At 41.9% G+C, this 27,001-nt stretch overlaps 1 protein-coding gene across 2 annotated transcripts in view; it reads right to left on the reverse strand.

The window, feature by feature from the left end:
- Window positions 1-37: 37 nt before the first annotated feature.
- The window catches only part of PPEF2 (protein phosphatase with EF-hand domain 2), a 37,512-nt gene continuing 10,548 nt past the window's right edge, over window positions 38-27,001 (reverse strand). The window contains exons 1-10 of one of the 2 annotated variants that reach the window (XM_055086031.1): window positions 25,173-25,834; window positions 24,670-24,706; window positions 24,427-24,576; window positions 14,536-14,910; window positions 13,331-13,516; window positions 12,075-12,217; window positions 8,657-8,763; window positions 7,563-7,726; window positions 6,734-6,821; window positions 38-572 (exon numbers count right to left, since the gene is read on the reverse strand). In XM_055086031.1, the coding sequence (XP_054942006.1) occupies window positions 415-572; window positions 6,734-6,821; window positions 7,563-7,726; window positions 8,657-8,763; window positions 12,075-12,217; window positions 13,331-13,516; window positions 14,536-14,910; window positions 24,427-24,576; window positions 24,670-24,706; window positions 25,173-25,258 (1,494 nt within the window). In that variant the 5' untranslated portion in view covers window positions 25,259-25,834 and the 3' untranslated portion in view covers window positions 38-414. Of the gene's footprint in view, window positions 573-6,733; window positions 6,822-7,562; window positions 7,727-8,656; window positions 8,764-9,302; window positions 12,218-13,330; window positions 13,517-14,535; window positions 14,911-24,426; window positions 24,577-24,669; window positions 24,707-25,172; window positions 25,835-26,124; window positions 26,172-27,001 lie in introns of those variants that run through there. The other variant, XM_055086032.1, reaches the window with a different exon arrangement.

A 27,001-nucleotide genomic window follows, 5' to 3' on the forward strand; every position in this document is an offset into this window, starting at 1 on the left:
AAAAGGAACGAAATTGAGTCATTTTTTGAGACGTGGATGGATCTAGAGACTGTCATACAGAGTGAAGTAAGTCAGAAAGAGAAAAACAAATATTGTCTGTTAACGCATGTATGTGGAACCTAGAAAAATGGTACAGATGAACCAGTTTGCAGGGCAGAAGTTGAGACACAGATGTAGAGAACAAACGTATGGACACCAATGGGGGGAAGCCGTGGGGTGTGGGAATGGTGGTGTGCTGAATTGGGCGATTGGGATTAACATGTATACACTGATGTGTATAAAATTGATGACTAATATGAACCTGCTGTATATAAAAATAAAAGTAAAAAAAAAAAAAGGCTGAGTAAGAAAAAATTCTTTCTCTCTGCTTGACAGTCTTTAAGCTGGAATATCGGTCTTCTCCTGCCTTCAGACTCAGACTGGAACCACACCATCAACTCTCCGGGGTCTCCAGCTTGCTGACTGTAGATCTTGGGACTTCTCAGCCGCCATAATCACATGAGCCTTACAGTAAATCTTTTTATAGACTAATCCAACATTTGACAAAGTAATCTGATTCCTGGGAGTCTGGCCTAAGAAAATGTATAATTCAAGAGCTTTTTATGAAACAAGCTATGTGCACAAAGTTATTAACCATAGTGTTATTTATAATAAAAACTGGAAACAATACACATGTTTAACAATTGGAGCATGGCTGAATAGATTATATTGCATCTATTTAAAATTATGCAGCCATTAAAGGAATAATCATGAAGAGTATGTAGCAACACAGATATCAATTTATAAAACAAAAGCAGAACATTAAATTATATAAACATTTTAGTTTTAACAAGAAAAAGTAAATAATGAAAAGAACCCATATGTTTGGGTCATGGGATTACACAATTTTTCACAACTTTCCTTTACCAAGAAGACACTATAAAAACAATAAATAAAAGGTATACAATGAAAACAATGAAGGGGTTGAATTATCAGTGGTTCTTAAGTGGGATAGACTTCAGAATTTTAAAATACTTATACCTGGGTCCTACCTTGCGAAAATTCTGAAATGGGATAGGGCACCTACGTATTTAAAAATACGCAGAAACACTCTAACCTCATCCTCACCCCCAAATACGCAGGTGATTATTTTTTTAATTGGAGTATATTTGATTTATAATATTGTGTTAATTTGTGCTGTACAGCAAAGTAACTCAGCTATACACATATATACATTCTCTTTTATATTATTTTCCATTATGGTTTATCCCAGGATACTGAATATAGTTCCCTGTGCTATACAATAGGACCTGTTGTTTATCAATTCTATATGTAATAGTTTGCATCTACTAACCCCAAACTCTCAGTCTATCCCTCCCCTTCTCTTCCATCCCCTTGGCAACCACAAGTCTGTTCTCTATATCTGTGATTCTGTTTCTGTTTCATAGATAGGTTCATTTGTGCCATATTTTAGATTCCACATATAAGTGATATCATATGGTATTTGTCTTTCTCTTTCTGACTTACTTCACTTAGTATGATACTCTCTAGTTGCATGCATGTTGCTACAAATGGCATTATTTCCCTCTTCTTTATGGCTGAGTAGTATTCCATTGTATATATGTACTACATCTTCTTTATCCATTCATCTGTCGATGGACATTTAGGTTGTTTCCATGTCTTGGCTATTGTGAATAATGCTGCTATGAACATAAGGGTGCATGTATCTTTTTGAATTATAATTTAGGTTGTTACCATGTCTTGGCTATTGTGAATAATGCTGCTATGAACATAAGGGTGCATGTATCTTTTTGAATTATAGTTTTGTCTGGATATATGCCCAGGGAGTGGGATTGCTGGATCATATGGTAATCCTGTTTTTAGTTTTCTGAGGAACCTCCATACTGTTTTCCATAGTGGCTGCACCAACTTACATTCCCACCAACAGTATAGGAGGGTTCCCTTTTCTCCACACCCTCTCCAGCATTTGTTATTTGTAGACTTGCTAAAGAACCACCTTAGCAAGCACCACTCCCTAAAGAAACTGTCTTTTTCTCATTTTATATTCTTGCCTCCTTTGTCAAAGATTAATTGACCATAGGTGTGTGGGTTTACTACTGGGGTCTCTCATCTGTCCCATTGATCCATATGTCTGTTTTTGTGCCAGTACCACACTGTTTTGATTACTGTAGCTTTGTAGTATTGTTTGAAGTCTGGGAGGGTTATGCCTCCTCTTTTGTTCTTTTTTATTTTTTAATTTTTATTTATTTATTTATGGCTGTGTTGGGTCTTCATTGCTGCGTGAGGGCTTTTCTCTAGTTGCAGCGAGCGGGGGCTACTCTTCGTTGCGGTGCGCGGGCTTCTCATTGCAGTGGCTTCTCTCATTGTGGAGCACAGGCTCTAGGAGCGTGAGCTTCAGTAGTTGTGGCATGCAGGCTCAGTAGTTGTGGCTCACGGGCTCTAGAGTGCAGGCTCAGTAGTTGTGACACACGGGCTTAGTTGCTCCGCGGCATGTGGGATATTCCTGGACTAGGGCTCAAACCTGTGTCCCCTGCATTGGCAGGCGGATTCTTAACCACTGCACCACAGGGAAGCCTCCTCCTTTGTTCTTTTTCCTTAGGATTGCTTTGGCAATTCAGGGTCTTTATGGTTCCATATAAATTTTAGGATTATTTGTTTTAGTTCTGTGAAAAATGTCATGGATAATTTGATAGGGATCACATTAAAGCTGTAGATTGCTTTGGGTAGTATGGCCATTTTAACAATATTAATTCTTCCAGGCCAAGAGCATGGGATATCTTTCATTTCTTTGAATCATCTTTAATTTCCTTTATTAATGATTTATAGTTCTCAGGATATCAGTCTTTCACTTCCTTGGTCGGGTTTATTCCTAAGTATTTTATTTTTTTTTTGGTGTGATTTTAAAACGTACTGTGTTTTTACGTTCCCTTTCTGATATTTCATTGCTGGTGTAAAGAAATGCAACCAATTTCTGTATGTTCGTCTTGTATCCTGCTACCTTGCTGAATTCATTGATCAGTTCCAGTAGGTTTTGTGTGGAGTCTTTAGGGTTTTCTATATATGGTATCATGTCATCTGCATATGATGACAATTTTACCTCCTCCCTTCCAATTTGGATACCTTTTATTTCTTTTCTGATTGCTTTGGCTATGGCTTCCAATACTACGTTGAATAGAAGTGTTGAGAGTGGGCATCCTTGTCTCGTTCCAGATTTTCGCGGTAAGTCTTTCAGCTTTTCACTGTTGAGTATTATATTGGCTGTGGGTTATAAATAGCTTTTACTATGTTGAGATATGTTCCTTCTATACCCATTTTGGTAAGAGTATTTATCATGAATGAGTTTTTATCATGAATGAATGTTGAATTTTGTCAGATGCTTCTTCTGTATGTATTGAGATGATTATGTGGTTTTTGTCTTTTCTTTTGTTGATGTGGTGTATCACACTGATTTGCGTATGTTGAACCCACCTTGTGAACTTGGGATGAATCCCACTTGGTCGTGGTGTATGATCTTTTTTACGTGTTGCTGGATTCAGTTTGATAATTTTTTTTTGAGAATTTTTGCATCTATATTCATCAAAGATATTGGCCTGTAATTTTCTTTTTTGGTGGTATCTTTGTCTGGTTTTGGTATCAGGATGATGGTGGCTTCATAGCATGTCTTTGGGAGTGTTCCCTCCTCTTCAATCTTTTGGAAGAGTTTGAGAAGGATTGGTAAAAGTTCTTCTTTGTATGTTTGGTAGAATTCACCTGAATACACAGGTGATTCTGATGCATACTGGTAGGCAAATTCTCAGCATAAAGTTCCACAAAGCTATGGAGAATAAGGGAGATATTCCCACAATGAGCTCAGCATTGCTTACGAGGCATCTTGGACGATGGGACCTCCTCTTCAATCTTTTGGAAGAGTTTGAGAAGGATTGGTAAAAGTTCTTTGTATGTTTGGTAGAATTCACCTGAATACACAGGTGATTCTGATGCATACTGGTAGGCAAATTCTCAGCATAAAGTTCCACAAAGCTATGGAGAATAAGGGAGATATTCCCACAATGAGCTCAGCATTGCTTACGAGGCATCTTGGACGATGGGAAAAAGACTGGCCTTAGTGTATATCTGGGCTGCTGCAGTCACTGTTAGTAGTGTTTGTGGCTTGTCAGCAATCTGATGCATAACCCTTTGAGCAGGATTGCTCCACAAGGCGGAAGGCCTCCAGGAACTCATTGATGTCAATGTGGCCATCCTTGTTGAAGTCAATGCTCCGGGCAAGGTCACAGATGCAGTCATCTGTGACATCAATATTCATATGAGAGCTGAACAGCTTCCAAGTCTGCCTGAACTCGTCCAGTGAAATGAGCCCTTACCAGAGAAAGCAAGTCACTTTAGTGAGTCAGTCTAGTTTTCAGTGCTCATTTCCTCTGACATTCTTGCAAGGACATCTGCTTCCTACTGTTAAACAAAGACACCCAAGGCCTAGTATCCACTTTAAACTCCCAAGAGGATAGCACTGAACCACTTAATCAGTGGTTCTGAGAGGGAAGCAATAGTGTTCCTCTCCTTATAGGGACATTTAGAAATGTTTTGAGACATTTTTGATTGTCATGACTGGGGTGGGGGTAGGGTGTTACTGCATCTAGTAGGTAAAGGCCAGGGATGTTACTGAACACCCTAAAATGTACAGGATGGGCACCAAAACAAAGAATTACTCAAGCCAAGATGTAAGTAATGCCACTGCTGAGAAACCCTGCATTAAATCATCCTAAACATAGGCTAATTTAATCTGCTTGTAAAAAGGCTTTGGACCTATACATCTATGGTCAGTTGACTTTTTTCTTTTTTGGGGGGGCTGCACCACGTTGCTTGTGGGAACTTAGTTCCCTAGCCAGGGATCAAACCCGTGCCCTCCTCAGTGAAAGCATGGAGTTCTAACCATTGGACAGCCAGGGAATTCCCTCAGTTGACTTTTTACAAGGGTTCCAAGACCATTCAACAGGTGAAGGATAATTTTTTCAACAGATGGTAGGGGACAACTGGATATCCACATGCAAAAAATGAAGCTAGACCCCTACCTTGCACTGCAAACAAAAATTAACTCAAAATGGATCAAAGACACAACTGTAAGAGCTAAAACTGTAAAACTCTTGGATGAATACATAGGTGTAAATCCTTATGACCTTCAGTTACTAGTTTTCTTAGATATGACGCCAAAAACACAAAAAACAAAAGAAAAAATAAATTGGACTTTTTTTAAATTAAAAACTTTTGTGCTTCAGAAAACACTACCAAAAAAGTGAAGAGATAACCCATAAAATCAGAGAAAATATTTGCAAATCATATATCTGATAATGGCCTAATATCCAGAATACACAAAGAACTCTTACAACTCAACAATAAAAAGAAAACCCGAATAGAAGATGGGCAAAGGATTTGAATAGACATTTCTCCAAAGGAGATATACAAATTTCCAATAAGCACACGAAAAGATGCTCAATATTATTACTTATTAAGGAAATTCAAATCAAAACCATAATGAGATATTTCACACCCAGTAGGATGGCTATAAAAAAATTTTTTTAATGGAAGATAACAAGAGTTGGTGAGAATGTGGAGAAATTGGAACCCTCTTACAATGTCAGTAGGAGTATAAAATGGTATAGCCACTGTGAAAAAACAGTTTGACAGTTCCCCAAAAAGTGAAACATCTTTTTACCATATGGTCCAGCAATTGCACTCCTGGGAATACATCCAAGAGAACTGAAAACATATGTTCACACACAAAGTTGTATATGAATGTTCATAACAACATTATTCATAACAGCCAAAAAGTGGAAACAATCCAAATGTCTATCAACTGATGAATGGATAAACAAAATGTGATATATCCATACAATGGAATATTATCCAGCTATAAAAAGAAATAAACTGATACATGCTACAACATGGGTGAACCTTGAAAACATGCTAAATGAAAGAAGCCAGACACCAAAGGCCATGTATCATACACGTCTATTTATACGAAATGTCCATAATAGGCAAATTCATAGAGACAGAAAGCAGATTAATGGTTGCCAGGGACTGGTGGAGAAGGAACAGGGGATGGGGAGTGACTGCTAATCGGTATAGGTTTCTTTTTAGGGTGACGAAAACGTTCCAAAATTAGATAGCGATAATAGTTACGCAAGCTTGTGAATATACTAAAAAGGCATGGAACTGCACGTTTTAAATGGGTAAATTATATGGTATGTGAATTGTATCTCAAAAAAAGTAATAATATTTGAAAAGGCCTTTGGAACAATGAGGAAACAGGGTGAGGGTATACAGGACCTCCCCGGACATTTTTTTGCAACTCCTTGTGAATCTATAATTATTTAAAAATTTAAAATTTTGAAAAATAATACTTTGGGAGTAAGATTGCAAAAGCCTTTCTGTTCTAGACACTCTTCATTCCTTTGTGGCTACTTTGATAGAAGGGATAAGGGATATCACAACTATTATAATTCTTCCTATAAGAAGTTCTCATTCAGTTTGTCTTCATTCTTCTCTGCCCAACCCCTCTTCTGTAGGGACAGCTCGTGTTGCTCAAATACTATCCTAGTTTCTGCCCATTTATAAGCACGGCCACTAATTTTGCTCCAAAAGTGCTTGAGTAGAAAGGTAAATAGTCAGGGAGGAGACTAAAAGGTGGGAGGTAAAATAGTAGCTGTGTCAGAAGTGGCAGGATAATGAACGCCTTTACCTGAATGATCACTGTCTATGATCCTAAAAATGGTCTCCAGGTTGGATCGGTTTCGATACAGTGCTTCCAGCAAACTTGATTGTATATTCTGCAAGAAAAAACTCATTTTCCTTCTATCTTTTACGTTTAGGCTTCTCCTAATAGATAATTAACACACAAGCAACCCTGACAATAAGACTCTTGAAAGAACCTGAAGATGTTTTATGATCCCTCTACTCCAGCCCCCTTCAGCCTACTAAATAATCTGATGGTTTAAGAAGTACCTAGCCCATGATGAAAATGTTCTAAAATTGACCATGGTGATGGTTGCACATATCGGCAAATATACTACAAACCATTGAACTCTACACTTTAAATGGGTGAACTGCATGATATATGAATTATATTGCAATAAAGCTTTTTTTTAAAAAAAGTACATAGCCCAAGGCCTCACATACATTACACATAAGCATTTACCGAACAAATACCTTTTTAAATAGGGGAAGCAGCATCATGTCAAGGAAATCAGTCAGACCTGGGTTTGAGTTCTAGTTCTATAACTTAGAAACTCTATTATCCTAGGCAGGTTATCTAACCCTTGTGACCAGTGTTCTCTTGGGTATGTTGGTGCTGATTATACCTACCTCTTGGAGGTGGTTTTGAGGATAAACTGAGGCAATATGTGTAGGTCACTTAACACAAAGCCTGACACACAGAAACTCAATGAATAGTTGTTTCCATTCATCTTCCCTTTGGGGTTCTCAATATTTGGTTGTTTGTGATTCAAAGTTCTCCATAAGGGGCTTCACAGTCCACAGTATGCCTTCATCTACCATTTTCACACCCTTACCTCATGGCTGAATTGTTCTTTGGCCAAGTTTTTCAGCCAGGACTTGTACTCCAGCTTGTTATCTGTCAAGCTGCTCACTAGCTGTGGCCTCAGCATCCGCCATGGCAGTCCTAGATGCAACACAGACTCCACGGCTGCTGCCCAGTCACTCAGGGTGATTAGACCTATAGGAAAGAGCTAACTTGTTGACTCATCACCTACAAATCTTCTATCCTGACATTCTTCTCACTCTCAGTAGATAATAGAAATAATGAGTACTGTCACTATTTTTGTTGGTTATGGTAGAGTTGGCTGGAAAGTAGGGTTGCCAGTTAAAATACAGGATGCCCAGTAGATCTGATTTTCAGACAGACTATAAGTATGTCCCAAATATTGCATGGGACATACTTATATTTAAAAACTATTTGTTGTCTATAATTCAAATGTAATTAGGTATTCTGTTTTTATTTGCCAAATCTATTTGGCAATACTACTGGAAGTCACACAAGACTCTTGTAAATAATATCATAAAACACTATATATATATATATATGTATACACACACACAATACATATACACAGACACACACACACGTATACATAGCATTGGTTATTTCTATGTGTATGAAAAGAGAGTGCTATGATTTTATGACTGTTACTGCTATATTTTAATAGGGCTACATGTAGTCAATGTCCATTAGACATTCCACTGAGTTGAGAAAAGACAAAATTTCCAGCTTGGATAATAGAACAAGGAACAGAGAAGCACACACTTAACAGTGAGAAACCAAATCATTGATCTTTTGTTAGTCTCGGACCCACTCTGGTAACCTGTCCCCCTGTTTCTTTTTGCTTAGTTCTGGCCTTGTCACCCTTCCCTTGACTCCATTTCTTTTCACCAGCTTTGTTTATATTTAGCTAAGTTCACGTTCTGCTAAAAGCTTAGAATTTATGAATTTAGGAAAGATAACTAGGATGTTAAGTTGAATAAGGGAGGATGTATTCAAAAAGGTCTTCTGGTCATTTAAACAAATATTTATTTGCTAATTACCTGAAACAGAGGGGTTTTTGGCCAGCTGCCCTCCTCTATGAATATTTTACTTGATTAGTCTTACCAGTTTTATCTTTATCATGCTTCTTAAATTCAACAAGAAGATCTGAGGAATGGGCAAATAACTTTTCACGTAGGGCTCTCAGAGCCGACTCCCCAACTCTGCTAATCCTGGGACAGGAGATGAAAAGGAACATTTTAAAACATTAGTATAGAACAAAAAGTCCTGGATTTTTACTAAGTTTCTCCTCTCTCTTTCTTAATGTCTCAACTTTCAAAGAGCTCGTCTCTTTTTTCTCCCCACTCTCCCCAAAGCTCTCCTGCTTTGCCCTGCTGTGCACAGATAGGATCTGTCTGGGGAATGCTGTTGTCCTTCCCAGTGTAGGACAGTGGTTAGAGCAGAAGTTCTAGAGAAACACCACCTTTGTGGTAAAGTTATCTAATTATACTCTACCTCATTTTCTCCATCTGCAAAATAGTGACAAAAATGGTAACTAACTCACAGGATTATTGTGAAGATTAAATAAGTAAATTCATGTAAAGCACTTAGAAGAAAGCCCGGCACATAGAAAGCACTCATCAAATGGTATCTGTTATCATAATCATATGCTTTCCTTGTAATTTATTATTATATTAAACAGTCACAAGGCAGGATTTATGAATAACAAAATATCATTAAGTTTGTTTTCTTATGCTTACTGGGTCAACAGAGGAATGCTGGGCATGATACTTGGCCTAAAATGTGTTCAATAAATATCTGTAGTTGAATAAACAAGAATATAAAAAGAGATAAAAGGTAAATATATACTTTGTCCTATGTCATTGAGGAAGCAGCCATTCTGTAAATGATGACCAGATAACCTATCTTTTCAAGTGCTAAAAGTACAAAAAAGGCCAAAACACAAACCAAAAAACCCCATTTTCATCATGTTTGATGAAAGTCTTCCTTGAAATTTAAGGTACTTAGCATAATGGTCTTCATAAACCCTTAGTAAAGTATGAGCTGCCTAAAAGTCACCTCAGATTTCATGAGTATGTGAGCGTATGTGCTTTTTCTGGTGAGTGCGTTGTCTTATCAGAGGCTAAAAGAAGTATGGGACCCCCTAAAAGTTTAAGAACCATTGGTTTGAAAAGCATTTAAAGTATTTCTGGTAAACTGTGCTCATTGATGGTTATCATGCAGGGATGGAGTATAGCAATGGCCTTGAGAGCTGCCTGGATGCACAAGGCTCTCTGTCCCTACGTCAAGCAGCGCATATTGAGCTCTGCATGGATCATCTCATTAATCTTCCAACACCCACTGAGGTAGGTAAAACTATTATGCCTATTACAGTGAAAGTAACTAGCCCAAGGTCCCTTAGCTAGTAAGGGGTAGGGCCAGAAATCAATCTTGACAAGTGGACTCCAGGCTGGCTAAACTATTATCATGAGATGTGGGTTTAAACCAAAAATAAATGGATTCTGAATGAGGGTTCCTCTAGGAAAAACACATGATCTTGAGTTGGTGGACACTGAGACATCCATTATGGTTGTCAGAGACATTTTCCTCTTTACTTCTTAGTTCTCCATTGTGGTCCAAATAGTTGGAATTGTTAGACAAGTGACTTCTGCATAAATTAGGGGATGTTGTACTAGCTTTAATGCAATCAGTGAATATTTTTAAAAGGTGAGTGTTCTTTAATTACGGTATTAAAACATGTTATTTATAGGGTTCCCCACAGTGATTCCTTTTGTGGTGGGAACATCTAAATCACATGGAATCATGGTATCCCGGGTTCCTGGGGCCCACCCCTGGAGATTCTAATTTGGGAGGGGTGGGATGAGGCTCCAATAAATGATTTTTTTTTTTTTTTTTTTTTTTTCCGGTACGCGGGCCTCTCACTGCCGTGGCCTCTCCCGTTGTGGAGCGCAGGCTCCGGACGCACAGGCTCAGCGGCCGTGGCCCACGGGCCCAGCCGCTCCGCGGCATGTGGGATCCTCCCGGACCGGGGCACGAACCCGCGTCCCCCGCACCGGCGGGCGGACTCCCAACCACTGCGCCACCAGGGAAGCCCAATAAATGATTTTTTATAAGAGCTCCAGAGATGATTCTGTAGCATAGTAGGTTTCACTATCATTTGGTGAGTTTAACTTTTCACATAATACTTCTTTTTGAGTGATGCTGGCTCTGATTGTGTAAAACTTGACTGTTTAGTAACTCTTGAGTATTTAATAACTCGAGTGATTTAAAATAATGCACTTTTATAGCACTCGCACAAGGCAGATATTAAATATTCCTGTATTCTTTTCCCACTAGATTTATGCTGACTTAAAAAAAAATTACATTATTTCACTTTTTAAAAAATTTTATTTATTTTTGGCTGTGTTGGGTCTTCGTTGCTGCGCACGGACTTTCTCTAGTTGCAGCGAGCGGGGGACACTCTTTGTTGCGGTGCGCGGGCTTCTCATCGCGGTGGCTTCTCTTGTTGCGGAGCACGGGCTCTAGGCGCGCAGGCTTCGGTAGTTGTGATGCGTGGGCTCAGTAGTTGTGGCGCACGGGCTTAGTTGCTCCGCGGCACGTGGGATCTTCCCAGACCAGGGATTGAACCCGTGTCCCCTGCATTGGCAGGCAGATTCTTAACCACTGTGCTGCCAGGTAAGTCCCTATGCTGACTTTGTTTTCACTTCTAATTTAGTTTGGCTGATAATTAAAGAAGCTTGTTCAGCAGCACTGCAACTGTATCTTTCAGCAGCTTATATACTCCGGGGCCAGCTTCTCAGTGGGCAACAGCACTATAGAGTTGTTAAGTATATGGGTTCTGAAATAAGATTGTCTACTTTCACCACTTACTAGCTGTGTGACCAATGGCCACTGATTTAACCTCTGTTCCTTAATGATCTCATCTATAAAACTGAAATTAGTAATGCTGTGTATTTCATAAGCTCATCGTGAAACAATATATAAATTCTTTACAATAACACTTAGTGTATAGTAAGCTCTCAACTAAGATTAGAACTCAGAATCACCTCAACAGAAACCATTTAAGTCATATTATATGCTCTCTTCCCAGGAAGAAAGGAGCATTGTTAACAAATGTGTGCACTGAAATCCATCTGCTAAATCCCCAGATAGTGAAAGAACCTTTGTCTGTGGTTGACCAGGTAACACAGACGCTTTAGGGATGAAAGAAAAAGGAAGAGTGACCCTGGAGAGATTTAGTGGCCTGGTATATGGATTTCACCCAAGACATACGCACGGGGAATAATTTCTGCAGGAAGCAAATTTGTCCCTTTCATTAATGATGGGTAGGTGGAGATTTTAGAGTGTATGAAGGAGAAAGAAGAGGCCCTGTTTTAATGTCTATTCTAGGTCCTACTGCTGACGCAGCTAAATTTTGAACTCTGACTTAGAATTTGGATAAATGTAATGACATTTGCACTTCAAAGTTTCCACAAACACTATAATTCTGTCTTTCTGAAAATCATTCATTGAAAAGTCTTGCCTTTGCCTCATGGTAAGCGTGTGGGTTGCCTTGTTAGCTTGAAACTGCACAATGTGCGGGGTCAAGGCCGGCCCTAGTTTGACATAGGCTCCTCTGTTACTGCCAACTTCATAGTAGTTGGAGGCAGAAAAGATGGTTAACACCTAAATGAAAAAACAGGAAAGAGACGGGCATTCAGGTTCACTGAAGAACTCTTCACCCTCAACATTACAGGGCCCAACCCAATTTCAAGGGTGGCTGCTGTTCCTTCTTGGTCTCGTCTATGTTTTTTTTGTTTTGTTTTGGGTTTTTTTTTTTAAATCATTAATGCTAGTAGGGCAGGAGTTAAGACTCAAGTAATAAAAACTTGAATTCTGATAGGACATCCACAACATGTTTTCTTCACATTTTTATCCCAATCAAAAATAGCAGGGGTCATAGAAGACACTTCATTTGGTTCGACTCAGAGGCAAGCTAGGTCTGATTAACTGGGATGGCCATTACAACTAGCAGGCAGATCAGTTATTAAAGGTGGTGTGAAGCCTCAGAGCAGAGTTTCCTTTGGAGTGTTGGGCCTCCTGAGATGTTCTGTGAAAAAAATTTCCATTGTCAAGACAATGGGAAATGCTAGACACTGTATCTCTTCTGGGAGATTTACAATGAATATAGGAAATTAAAGGCTCTCAGAAGTCCTGCAATAAAGAAACTTATACAACTGTTTAACATTCCTGTTAAACATTAGTTGATGTCAAACTTTGTCCCTCAACATGGAAACCTGTAATTCTCCTGTAGAGTTGGTATTTCTGGGCATTAGGCTAAGCAAACATTGTAGGATTTGGAGATGCCCAAATATTTAGACAGGATGTTAATTATGGTCCTGAGGAGACAGACAATCCTGAATGCCTGCCTGGGGCTCAGTGCAGAGATCCTGTTACCCTATAGTGTAGTTTGAGTCCTGTGACAGTAAGCAATGTGACAAAGGATAGAGATGTGGCTGGGAAGACACTGGGCCATATTTCCAACCATGAAATGGGACCATATCTGCCCCTCACTTTCCCTCTCAGGGTATTGGTAAGTGGTGGCCTCAGTCAAATTTTGGGTTTTAAAGAGGCTACAAAAGTCAAGGATAAATGACTGTAAAGGACCTAGTTACTTTGGGCAAGTGGATAGCAAGTGAATAACAACTACAAGGCACAGCTGAGAGCCCTAGCTCATCCATGCCCTGGAAGGGCAATATGGACGGGACCACTCTTGCGCGATGGTAGAGGCCTGCCCACCTTGCGGCTGTGGCAGAATTCATAGCCCTCGGGTTTGCACTCGTGCGAGCGGATCAGGAATTGCAGATTGTATTTCTGTAGCAACCGTTCTGTCACGTTAGGCCCAAAATAACAGCCACCTCCTCGAATGGTGTTGGCCTTGCAGCCCTCCTGAGCCATGGGGTCACTCCACAGTATATCCACCACCTAGAGAGAAAAGCCATATTTTGCAAAAGGAGAGATTGCATTTTAAAGTTTCAGTTCTAAGTCGATGTTGAGGTCCAGATCGATAACTCAGGGAGAATGTAACCCAGACTCACCGTCTCTCTCTTGGAGGTTTGTAGCCTAAGAGTCACCTGCGATTCCTCCTCTTTCTCACCACCCTCCATCCAGTCCATCAGCAAGTTCTGCTAATTTTACCTCTTAAATAATTCTGAATTCTCTCCTTTTCTTTACTGAATGAGGCATAAGAAGCTGTCATTTTTCATAGGTCAAAAATGGTTGAACACTAATGAGCTCAGGTTAGCCCTATTAGCACTACTGCACAAGATCACCGACAGCAGAATCTCCCACCTGGATTACAGGTCTCCCTGCCAAAGTCTTGGCCTGGGGAAGTAGCCCCCCATTTGGCTGCCAGAGTCATCTATTTCGGCAAGCACTGTGCATGCCTACTCAACTTCCGTTCTCCTCCTTCCTAGCTAACAGACCTCTTCCTGGGGTATTTGGCATGGCAATGTGCCTGGCTAAATACTTGCTTTCGCACTCTCCCTTGCAGCTAGGGGTGGCCATGGGATGCAGTTCTGAAGGTTTTGGAAAAGCCTTTAGTTGCCTGAAAACGGAAGACAGAAGCGGCCGATGTAGCCCTTCTGGCCTTGAGCCACAGCAGCCAAACGATAGATGTCAGATATATATAAAATAGCATCCAATAAATTGTGGCTGACCTTGTTAGCCCAGGGATGCTAGGTCACTAAACCAAGTTTACTCAGACAATACAGCCCACGTGCTACGTCTTCCCATCCTTTATAAAACTCCAAAGTATGAGTCATTAGGCAAATACCAATATCCTTCTGGGGTGTTCTAACCCCAGGGAGGGAGAGAAAGAGGCGCGAAAAAAAAAAACCCACTCTGAATTTACATGGAAGGAGGAGATCTGTTCGGTTTTTCTGAAATCCTTGCTCCTTCCCGAAGGCAGCCAAACTGCAGAGAGCAGCGCCAGCCACACCCACCTGTCTCCACTCCTCCTGAGTGGGTTCCGGCCGCCCCTCAGCTTCCGAGTCCGCTTCGGATGCCAAGGGCAAGGGCTCCTCCTCCTTGATCCCTGGGAAGCCCGCTTGCTGCCGACACCTCTCCAGCTCCAGGTCCATGGAGTGCCGCACCCAATGGGAGAGCTCCTCGGGGTCCAGGGGGACCGTGCAGGGGACGCTGGAGGAGTGCCCGGCTCTGTGGGTGCTGGGGCGGAGGGGCGAGGCGGGGAGAGAGTGGCTTTGGGGGAGAAACCACGGGGAGGGTCTCCCGGCAGAGCTCGTCTGGTTGGCTTTTCCCTTCTCCTCTGCCTGTTTCTCACGCTCCTTTCTCGTTTTGCACCTCATGGTGGAAACAATCTAAAAATGTCCAGAAAAGGTAACAGATGCTTCAGTGAAACGGTTGGTCCTTTTGGAGCAGCACTTTGGCATCAAGTCAATGCTCCCCACGTTGGGCTCCACGGATGGTCCCGGCAGTGACAAGGTCAGCAGAGAACTAGGAGTAAGCCTTTAGAAGCTTTTATAGCAATTTGATATTGCTGTCATCCAAGCACGTGATCAGTGGGCTTATATTTTTTGTATTTCATTTTTCTAGTCATTCACATCTATTGTATTTTACAAAAGTATTGATCTGTGACAAATTAGAAATTTATGAAACCTGGTCCTCACCACAGATAATTGGAAAATGCTAACCTAGGTCATTGTTTCTAAGAACCGAGCGATTTTTAGACAAGGATGGGAAAGGGCATCTCTCAGGAAGGAGAGCCCTTAATGACTTTCCTGTTGTTCCACAGACGCAAAAACAAAGGAGAAGAAATGCAACCTATGGCTGAGAAATGTTGGAATGGGAAAAACTTGATGCTTACTGTGGGAGACACAGCACTTACTGGCAGTTTACAGGAAGTGCTATCTTGTCTGCTGAGGAAGGACAGGGGAGGGGAAGGGAGGACCTCTTTTCAGCCTGGACCTAATAGGGAAGATACTCTTCTTGCCAAAGGGACTGAGTGTGGTCCCTCTCACTGCCTCAGAGTCATTATGGTACTGGGACCAAGCCAACAATGTAGAGGACACAAGCAGGAAGAATTCTGATCGTGAGAAAGAGAGGGCTCAGGCCACAGAGCAGAGCTGGGGCATCCAGCCAAAGGGAGAGAGCAGCCATTCCCGGGATGCCTGAGTGCCACCGTGAAGACTGAGGGCCACAATGTTCCACAAGGACATCAAGATAAAGGTCTGGTTCACAAGGGGAATTCTGTGCAAGTGTGTAATCAAGGGGCAAGAACTTTCTGCAAATAGGTCTAAGGGCTGATGCACAAGAAAGCCATGTCCTGGTGTAGACTGTGTGCGGGAACAAAGATGGACACTCAGAGTGGCTTGGCGGTAACTGACTGACGTTTGAAGAGGGATCCAGATGGAAGAGAACAGAACAGAGGTTCTTCTCTAACATTGGACAAGTGCTAATTACTTCCTAGGCAGTTCCAGCCCTGGGCATAGAGAGGGAAAGTCCACAAAATGTGAGTGGACTCATAACCACCTCCTTCTCTCCTCAACTGTCTTCTTGCCAACTCACAGCCGAGGGCCAGTCCATCAGTCCCGCCCTTACGGTCCTCAGGTAACTTTATAAGGATGTTATCTGCTTCAAGAGGCATCCCTAGGACTTCCCTGGTGGCACAGTGGTTAAGAATCCGCCTGCCAATGCGGGGGACATGGGTTCAATCTCTGGCCCGGGAAGATCCCACATGCCGCGGAGCAACTAAGTCTGTGCGCCACAACTACTGAGCCTGCGCTCTAGAGCCCGCGTGCCACAACTACTGAAGCCTGCACGCCTAGAGCCCGTGCTCCGCAACAAGACAATGAGAAGACCGTGCACCACAACGAAAAGTAGCCCCCGCTCGCCGCAACTAGAGAAAGTTCCCGCACAGCAATGAAGACCCAACGCAGCCAAAAATAAATAAATAAATTTATTTTAAAAAGAGGCACCCCTAACTTTTATTCTTAAGGGGAATAATAATTTTAATATGTATTGAGCCTTTTCCAAATAGGTGCTATCCTTGGCCCTTTATAGGAATTCATTGATTAGGCCTCACACCCCTATGAGATGTCATCTTCATAGTTTTGCATGAGTTCATTGATTAGCCCTCACCTCCCTATGAGACAGCATCCTTACTTATAGTACAGGTAAGAAAATTGAGGCACAGAGATACTAAGACTGCACCAGGACTGAAGCCATATATCTGACTCCAGAGCCCCTGCTTCTCCAATTTTCTGAAACTGTGGGTAATCATTAGTTAAATCCACTCCACCTATAACCTGCCTTCGCTAATCAAGGTTGTTTTAATTGTTGCTACAGAAGACTTGAATGTCCTCCAAGCAGTACACAGGCTAAATAAGATGCTTGCCTGAGTTGTTTTCCGGGAACTTGGAATCAGCTGCGTCTAGTTCGAGCTGAGCTGATTAAGACTGGAGGGGACCACTGACCCTTCAACTAGGCATGCACTAAGGTACTATTAGTGCCCTTTTGAAGGTGGAGAGGCCTGTGTAGCCTGGTTACACCTGCTCAGAACCATGAGTACTGCACCTTTTTTCTAATCACCTTTCCCCACACTCCTCACACCTCAGATGCCCTGCTGCTTTCTCCTATAAATACACTGAGCACCTTGCCTTCAGGGAGGCAGATTTGAGATTTGTTCTCCCTCTCCTCACTTGGCCGCCTTGTCAATAAGCCCTCTCTTTGCCGTAAACCTCAGTGTCCTAGCATTTTGGCTGCTATGCTAGGGCAAAAGGAACCTAGTTTGGTAACAAATATGGCAAACCAGCCAGGAGGTAAGTCCGGATGGACCTTTTGGCTGTGGTTGGTTGGCCCCTTGTCAGTATTGAGAGCCTGTGGGTGAGTCCAAGCAGCTCCCTTGCCTGTTTTTTCCAGGGACCATCCTCTGGATTTCCCTGGTGAGATGCTGCTGACCTTCAGTGCTTAGTTCTGCAGCAAGGAGACAGTTTTGGGGATTTGGGGTTGGAAGACATCTTTGGGTGAGTAACCTTGTTAAAGAAATGCGCCTGTGCCTAGATTGTTTGGCAATTCTGACCTCCATACCTGGGTTAAAGGCCCGGGGCTCTGGTTTTTGGTTTCGTTTTGGTCTTGTTTTGTCCATGTCCACCTATGGCTGATTGCCTTCAGTTGCTAAGGATCGGCAATTGGGGATTCAACTTCTTGGTGACTATAGCAAGGACCCTTGGAAAAATTTCACTGCTGTGACCACCTGGAAGCAAAGCCTCTTCAAAAGGGGAAATATTAATTCAGTTCCCCCTTGCAGCCCTCTAGGCGGCATTCTCCAAAATTGGCACTTTCAGTTATAAATTCATGGGAAAGGTTTTTTGTTTATATGGGGTTTTTTTTTGGTAACACTGCATGGCCACAATATCCTCAAGACCCTGGAGCAAAACGGTCTGAGTGGATCCTTGAATTACAATTTTGAAACTAGATTTTGTAAATGGGAAGAAAAATAAGATGAAATAATTTATGTATAGTCTTTTATGTTATTGTATCAGAATATTGATGTGTTATTGTAAGATTATGGTCCAACAGGAAGGGAAGGCAAAGAAACCTGTTTTGCTTGATTCTAATGACAAGGAAGATGACTTGCTATTAGTTCAGTCAAACGCCGCTTCGACTGTTCCTCCTCCACCCTTCTATGATGGTGTTGCTGCTCTTTCATTGCCAGCGCCTGAGTCACAGCCTCAGGTTCGTCCCCACCCCTACCTCCCCACCCCCGTTAGAACCAGAAATAGGAACGGTCTTCCCCTTTCATACTGCATACTGATCAGGGTACTCACTTTGGCCAGGGATCTACCCAAGCTCAGGTGGGGCAATATCTGTTAAGGTAAGTCCCCATTGTGGGTATGAATGCTGAGACCGGGCAGCCAATGGGACTGATCTGGGTCCACTCCCCCTTTTCAGCTTTAGATGTATTTAATCAGAAGAATATGCCAACTTTAGAGAGATGACCCAAAGGGAATGGAAAATCTTTTTTCATCGATTTTTGCAACTCACAGCCCAACCTGGGCAGATGTTCAAAATGTGTTAAATACCTTCCTCATTTCAGAAGAACTGGACAACTAGAATGGTGCTGGATAAAGCTAGGGAGGAGGCATATTGGCTTCGTACTGAGACCCCTGGCAACCGGGTACGGGCTGCAGCAAGCGTAGCTGTACCAACAGTGGATCCTAATTGGGATGTGAATGCTGGGGGATAGGCCAAAACTTGAACGTTACTGAGATTTCATTCCTGCAGACTGAAATGAAGATTTCATTCTTCATTGCGAAGAGGGGTACCAAAACAACTTTTATTGGCCAGAGCTCCCCCAATATACAGAAGAAACTGCAAAAGGTGGAAGGGGCTTTAGGGATGCCTATGTCTCAACTTGTTGAAATTGCCTTTTTTTTTTTGCGGTACGCGGTCCTCTCACTGTTGCGGCCTCTCCCGTTGCGGAGCACAGGCTCCGGACGCGCAGGCTCAGCGGCCATGGCTCACGGGCCCAGCCGCTCCGCGGCATGTGGGATCTTCCCGGACCGGGGCACGAACCCGTGACCCCTGCATCGGCAGGCGGACTCTCAACCGCTGCGCCACCAGGGAAGCCCAAAATTGCCTTTTTTTAATGGCAGAGACCAGGTTCGGGAGAAAAGGGAACAACAGAGAAGGAAATGACAGGCCATTCTGCTGGCGGCTGCCTTAACACAGGAAAGAGCTGGACCAACTCAAGGACCCACACAAGGGACTGAGCAAAAGTTAGGCGGCCCCAAGCTTCCACTCGAATGGAGCGCCCCATAGTGGGACCCCTCCATTGACACTGGAAAAGAGTGTCCCATCCTAAATAAGACTCCTGATGAAGGTAAACAACAAGTGGCACACCAGATGCCCGAACTGAGAATGAGTGACCGAGAATGATGGGGCGCAGGGTTTCCTTTAAATCCTGTCAAAATCCACCAATATCTCTCCTACAGAGTCCCCAGTGATGAGGAGGGTGGGAAATCAACTTTCAGATTTTTCTGACCGATTTGGGGCCACTCACTTGGTTTTTAAATACCCAGCTTTCTAAACTTTCTTCTGAGACTGTGTTTTAGTAACTGGGGTGTCTGGAGAAATCTTGAAAAAGTCTTTTTCTCCTGCCGCTAGACTGCCAGATGGGGAAAACCCATCTGAAGTATAGCTTTCTATACATGCCTGAATACCCCATTCCCCTTCTGGGATGAGATTTCCTAACTAAATTTACTGCCAAGGTTACCTTTGCACCTGGACGAATGGGTATTAAAGTATCACCAGAACAGGCTTGCGCACTGCAGGCTTTATTGCTCTGACCTTAAAGAGGACAGCTAGCAACGATTCTGGATGAGATACTGCAGGAAGTGAGTCTGGAGGTATGGGCAGATGGGAGGCCAGGGAGAGCAAAGATGGCTAAGCCTAGACAGGTTAGACTTCACTCTGGGGCAAAAATTCCAAACTTAAAGCAGTAATCGTTAAAGGAGCAGGCAAAGTGTGGAATTCAACCCCTGTTACTGGCCTTCCTTGAACATGATTTAATACGCCCGTGCCGTCACCTTATAATACTCCAATTTTATTGGTCCAGAAACCAGGCACAGATGAATATCGTTTTGTGTACAACTTAAGAGCAATTAATCAAATTGTGGAAGATATTCATCCAGTAGTCCCTAACCCATATATTCTGCTCACTACTTTGTCCGGAGATTTTTTGTTGGTTTACTGCATTAGAGTTGAAGGATTCCCGTTTTTTTGTAGACCCATGAGTTTTGAATCCCAAGAGTCGTTAGCTTTTGAATAGTAAGATCTAGATACAAAAGTTAACAGTACCATTGGATAGTACTTCCTCAGGGATTTAAAAATTCCCCCACAAGGGACATCCCTGGCAGTCCAGTGGTTAAGACTCCATGCTTCCACTGCAGGGGCCGCGGGCTTGATCCCTGGTCGGGGAACTAAGATACTGCATGACGTGCAGTATGGCCAAAAAAAAAAAAAAATTCCCCCACAATATTTGGAGAAATCCTGGCAAAAGATCTGAGGGACCCTCAACTAACTGAGGGAGCCTTGATGCAGTATGTGGATGATATTCTGATTGCTAGTAAGACAAAGGACACCTCAGACCAGAATACAGTTTTGACTTTGAATTTTTGGTTGAATGAGGCTATAACGTGTCCAAGAAAAAGGCACAAATTTTCTGCCCTCTGTCAAATATTTGGGTTTTGAACTCTCACAAGTGCAGAGAGACTTGCCCCCTGACAGACGAAGCTCTAGTCAGGGTTGCCGTTCCCACTGCCGAGAAACAACTGCAGGGATTCCTAGGAATGGCTGGGTTCTGCCTGATTTGGATCCCCAACTTTGCAAAACCCCTTTACGAAGCTCTTAAAGGAGGAGACAGTGAATCTCAAGACTGGACTAGGGAAATGCCATAAGGCATTCCAGGTTATCAAAGAAAAACTGTTAACTGCCCTGGCTTTAGGTCTTCCAGGTAACATCAGAAAGCCCTTTGACTTATTCGTTCATGAGAGACAAGGAATCAACCTTGGACTCCTGACTCAGAAACTGGGCAGCATAAGGAGGCCTGTTGCATATTTCTCAAAGCAGTTAGATACAGTTATTAAGGGATGGCCAGTTTGTCTTTGGGCTATAGCAGCTACCTGTGATCTTTTACGAGAAGCAGAGAAATTTACACTAAAACAACCTACCACAGTGCATACCCCTCACTGTGCACTTCTCCTCCTAGAACAGAAGGGAGGATATTGGTTAACTTCAGGAAGATGAGGAAAATATCAGGCTATATTATTGGATAATCCTAATGTTACTCTGAAAGCAGTCTCCACCTTGAATGCTGCCACTTTGTTCCCAACTAATATTGAAGAGCCTATGCATGATTGTATTCAGATAATTGCACAGGGCTATTCCAGCCATCTAGACCTGATGGACCAACCATTGGAGGACCCAGTCCATGAGATGTTCACAGATGGAAGAAGCTTTATGGACCAGGAACAATGCAAAGCTGGGTGTGCAGTGGTAACTCATCCCAAAGACACTGGAAGCAGAAGCCCTTCCCCCACGTACCTCCTCACAAAAGGTGGAACTTATAGCCCTGATGAGAGCCCCCCATACAGGTAAAGATAAGAGAGTAACTATTTTCACTGATTCTAAAATATACTTTCTTGGTGGTCCATGCTGGGGCCAATTGGAGAGAGAGGATGTTAACTGCAAGGAAGAAGGAAATTAAACCTGCCAAAGAAATCTTAACCTTATTAGAAGCTGTCATGGAGCCAAAAGAATGAATGTCCACTGTCCAGGACATCAGAAATCAGATTGTCTGACTGCTCAAGGGAATAATCCAGCAGATCAAGCAGCAAAGCTAGCAGCCAGGACTAACACACCTAGATGCCCAATGTTGGCCCTGATCCCCTGATGTGGATCTGAAAAGATGCTATCCAAAGTATTTTCCTGAAGACTTAAGGCCAATGAATGGGGATCTGATTGGAGTCCTGGCCATTCTCAGGATGCTGACTCTAGGAAGGGTGGGTTTATAACAGACATAGCAAGATCCTTGTACCTGAATGCCTTATGGAAGATGTAATACGTTATATACACCAGAGTACCCACTGTGGGAGAGATGCCACCCTCTAGTGGATTCAAAAATTCCTTACAGGACCAAACATGCAAAGGACAATTCAAAAGGTGATACAGAAATGCATGGTATGTGCTAAAAATAATCCTAAAACTGGGCCACTGCCATTACTCAAAGGAGTTCAGACTCCAGGTACCGGACTGGGAGAAGATCTTCACTGTGATGCCAAGAGCCACTGGAAACCTTAGGTGCTTATTAGTATTTGTGGACACTTTCACTGGTTGGGTAGCAGCATTTCCTTGCTGGTCTGAAAAAGCCTGAGGTTGTTAAAGCTCTCCTAAAAGAAATAATTCCTAGGTTTGGGTTACCTGTGTTCATTCAGAGTGACAATGGAGGGGCCTTTATAGCAAGAATAACTCAAGAAGTATCTAGAGTCTTAAATCTTTGTTGGAAAGTACATGCTTCTTGGAGACCCTAATCTACTTGCAAACTGGAAAAGAGGAATCATACTCTTAAAAAGACTGTAACTAAAATTTGTCAGATTAATTTAACCTGGGATAAAGCCTCACCAGTTGCCCTGCTTTGAGTGAAGGTAGACCCTACAAGCAGGCTCCAGTTGAGCCAACTATGAAATGTTGTATGAGAGACCCTGCCATTGTTCCAGAAATGGTTTGAGATCCAGAAGGAATTCAAATTAAGGAATGTAGATAATGTCAGGTGTGTAGAATCATTGGAAGCTACTCTAACTCAAACTCTAAGTTTGCTTCTAGCAGGTTAATGTTTTCTGCAGACGTTCACCTGCGCCACTTTTGTCCTGGAGACTGGGTCCTGCTGAAATCTTGGAATAAACATCCAGAAGGCCATCTCCATCCCTGCTGGACTGGACCTTATGTGGTGCTACTCATGACCCATTCCCTGGTGAAGTTGAAGGGATTAAGCCAGGGATCCATCACACTCAAGTTAAGCTGGTCCCACAGAGATCAATGGAGCCACCACATCCTACCTACAGGAATGTATTGACACTACATGGGATGAGAGCAGAAGAGATGTATGCAACGTCTTCATTATGTCTTTAAAGGGTAGGATATCCTTCTTCCCTTCATTCCTCTATTGTATTGCCTGGAACACAGATGTGGTGGCAAGCTGTGCAGATGAGGGCGCGGGAATGACATGCTAAGGATGGCAGGGAACAAGACCTAAGAATCCTTGGTCCCTGGACAATCTAGTAAACAAAGGTGCCATACCAGCCAAGAAGTGCATGTTCCCAGATTCAAACCCAGGTTTCATAAATGAAACACTCTTTCATTTATGTCTCATAAAATAGACTTTTATACCAATTAGAGTTGCCCAAAGAGACTCGCTTGTGTGTAATGACTTCTCTGTCTTTGGAACTGCTCAGGCTACTGTTGTCAAGGATGTCATAGCTAGGATTCCTGTGTGGATGGGCAGTGGAGGAGAGAGGCTATAGGAAGATACCATTCAAGTGTAAGTAAGAGTCTATGATTAAAAGGAAACAGAATCTTTGCTTTTTTTTTTGGCCGCACTGTGCAGCTTGTGGGATCTCAGTTCCCAGACCAGGGATTGAACCCGGGCCACAGCAGTGAAAGCACCGAATCCTGACCACCAGGGAACTCCCTAGAATCTCTGCTTTCTAGTTTTCCACTTACAAAATGAAACAGAAAATCGAGACCTATTCATATTGTGGTATAATGTACTCTGTCTTTCATTCTCACTCTCCCCCTGCTCCCTGCTGGTTATTGTAAGTTCCTTTAAGGCAAGTACCATCTCTGGTTATTTTTGTATTTCTATTAGCACTTTCCTTGCATAGCATAAGCAATTAAAACATGGTTGTTGAGTTTAACTGCAATTGATCTTCATCTTTGTATCTGCCAATAGCATCCTCACTGCATGTAGTAGGCCCTCAATATACCTTTGAGTTTAATTGAAGATGATCTGAATTATTTAGGAAATGGTGGAGGCACATCAGGTGGCAGTGATTGAAGGGTAGTGATTAGAATTACCTAGATCAGGAATGGCAAACAGATGGCACTAGCTGCCACTCCCTATTATCATGTCCATGGCAAACATTAATTGATCACAGCACGCTTGCACCAGCTGTGGATTCCCAATCCTCCGTTCAAAGATTTAATGGATTTATTAGTCAACTGGAGTCAGCATGGAGTCAAGATGACATTTGTTTTATGTTGGCAGTGACACCTGGCATTATAGTGAAATCTGCGTTATTTTAGCACTCAGTCAGTACCTTGTGCCTGTCTAGTTTAGCCAAGAACTCCAAGTCAGTCATGTCTGACACTCCACCATGAAGAATCAGGACTTTCTCATCAACCAGAGTGGCCAGCGGAAGCCAGCAGAACACATCTTGCAGTAGTTTTAGTATTTTCTTGCCATGTGTCTAAAAAAATGACATTAATATGATATTAAGTTTCAAATAATTTACTCAACTTATCTGAACTAAGAGAAGCTTTTGCTTTTAAAGGCAGCATACCTTATATTTATGCATCACTTCCTTTGTGAAACCATATCTAGAGTTAGAAGCAGAAACAGATTTTAGATTTAGTGATATTAGTTATAGCATGCTTGCATTTTTATAAAAATGCATACTCTAGAGGCATCTACTTAAATATATGGAAAAGACACTGAGAAATAACTGCCAAAATGTTTTAAATCATATCATTATCTGTGGGTAGAGATGTGGGATATTTTAATTTTCTTTTGCTTATCTATATTTTCTACTTTTTCTATAGTGAACCTTTATTGTTTATATGATAAAGTGTATGGCTATGTGAAAACAAATGTAATGGTTTTATTAGTATAGGATATTGTATAAATTAAAAAAAAATCTTTTAAAATGGTATATATTGTGTATTCCACTTTATAAAATTGGAAGACTACTTTAAAAAGGCATCTAACAAATAAGAAGCTCTGGCAAAATAACTTTACAATCACAACAAGTAAAGATCAAATCCCCAAGCATGTTTTGGTTTGTACCGTAAGTTCACCATATGGTCCTCATGGTTTCCTCGGTTGAGATGGAACTCTTTTGGGTAAACCAACATGAAGGCAAAAAGAACCATGAGGATCTCTACTGAATCCTTCCCTCGATCCACAAAGTCGCCGTTGAACACATAGGCCCGCTCTGGTGATGGGAGGCCGTTCTTCCCAATAAGGAGAGAAGTCCAAGAGGAGGCAGTGGAAGGAAGGGAATAGGAAATTGGGTCAAGCCAGTGTGCATCTGACAGTCATATCAGGCCTGAAAGCCAATTCTGTGCTGTCTGGCTCTCTTCCAAACATGAAATGTCAGTAGAAGATGGGAATATTGGAAATATTTTGTATTAGTCTCATATTTCCTTTCTAGCCAGGCTGAGGTTATGACATGCTCATCGAAATAAATGTGTTATCCAAAGTCGCCCTGTTGCCAGGTGGTCTGTGCAAAGGGCACTGAACTTGTAATTCCAAGCCCCGTTTTAAGTTCTGGCCACTCTGTCCTTAACTAGCAATAATAACAATAGCTGCCATAGATTTCTCAGGATTTAACAAGACAATACATCAGAAACTGCTTTGTGTTAATTACATTAATAGAATATTTATATAGCTTATTATATGCTCTGTATTTGATAACTAAAAATAGATATGAAAATAGCTTTTGGTTGCTTTGATAATAAACAATTTCTCGATTTAGTAATTGATTTTCTTTTTTCCAAATAATGATTCTTTCTCTTTATTGACCTTAGATTTTGTATTTTTTAAAGAGTTTACAAAAATACACTAGAATATAATGCAGTGATGACTTTTACATTACACATTTGCTACATAGTAGCAAATATTCTAAAATATTTAAAAATCCAAGTAATAACTTAAGCCATTTCTTTAATGGAGACTGTATTTGAACTTCTAAATTAAACCTCAGAGCAAGACAGGAACATAATTTGAGCGTTCATACCTTATGAAATATAAATATTAAGTCATCCAACTGGCCGTGTAAATCTCCTAACAAAGACAGAAAAACATCAGTTTTGATTGGTCTTTACCATTGTTTCTAATTTTTTATTATAAAAAGGAAAATACCCATTGTATACCTACAACCAATACAGTATTATGTCAGTTATATCTCAATTTAAATAAAAGGAAAATACCCAGGAAAACCTGACAAAGAAACTTATGCTTACTCATTTTTCCATATATAAGATAGGGATAAATATTAACTTCCCTTGTTGCAGGGATAGTTAATATTGAAAGCAGAAAGCACGATATTTCTCCTGTGCGATTATCATGAACAGTAAATGACTTACATTTTTACAAGCAAAAATGGGACAGAATAGTGCAGGGTTGAAAACCTGGATAAGAACTAGAGAGACTTTTGCCCCACCTAAAGCGAGAAGCTGCTACTCACGGGTCAGTGTTACAAGATTTTAAGAAGTTGGAAATCTGGATTTTAAAATGAAATCCTCCAATTTTCAAATGTTGGAAACTAATGTTAGAAATTTAAGAACATTTTGAGGCAGACAAGACATATTGCAGGCTGCCAGTTTACAATCCCTGGTGTATCATCGTCTCCCCTAAGTTCAAGTGCGGGGCATCAGTCTATAATGGTTATTAAAACATCACTGAGGGGCTTCCCTGGTGGCGCAGTGGTTGCGCGTCCGCCTGCCGATGCAGGGGAACCGGGTTCGCGCCCCGGTCTGGGAGGATCCCACATGCCGCGGAGCGGCTGGGCCCGTGAGTCATGGCCGCTGGGCCTGCGCATCCGGAGCCTGTGCCCCGCAACGGGAGAGGCCACAACAGTGAGAGGCCCGCGTACCACAAAAAAAAAAAAAAAA

The sequence above is a fragment of the Physeter macrocephalus genome, chromosome 7 (genome assembly GCF_002837175.3).
Source record: "Physeter macrocephalus isolate SW-GA chromosome 7, ASM283717v5, whole genome shotgun sequence".
Taxonomy (NCBI): Eukaryota; Metazoa; Chordata; class Mammalia; order Artiodactyla; family Physeteridae; genus Physeter; species Physeter macrocephalus.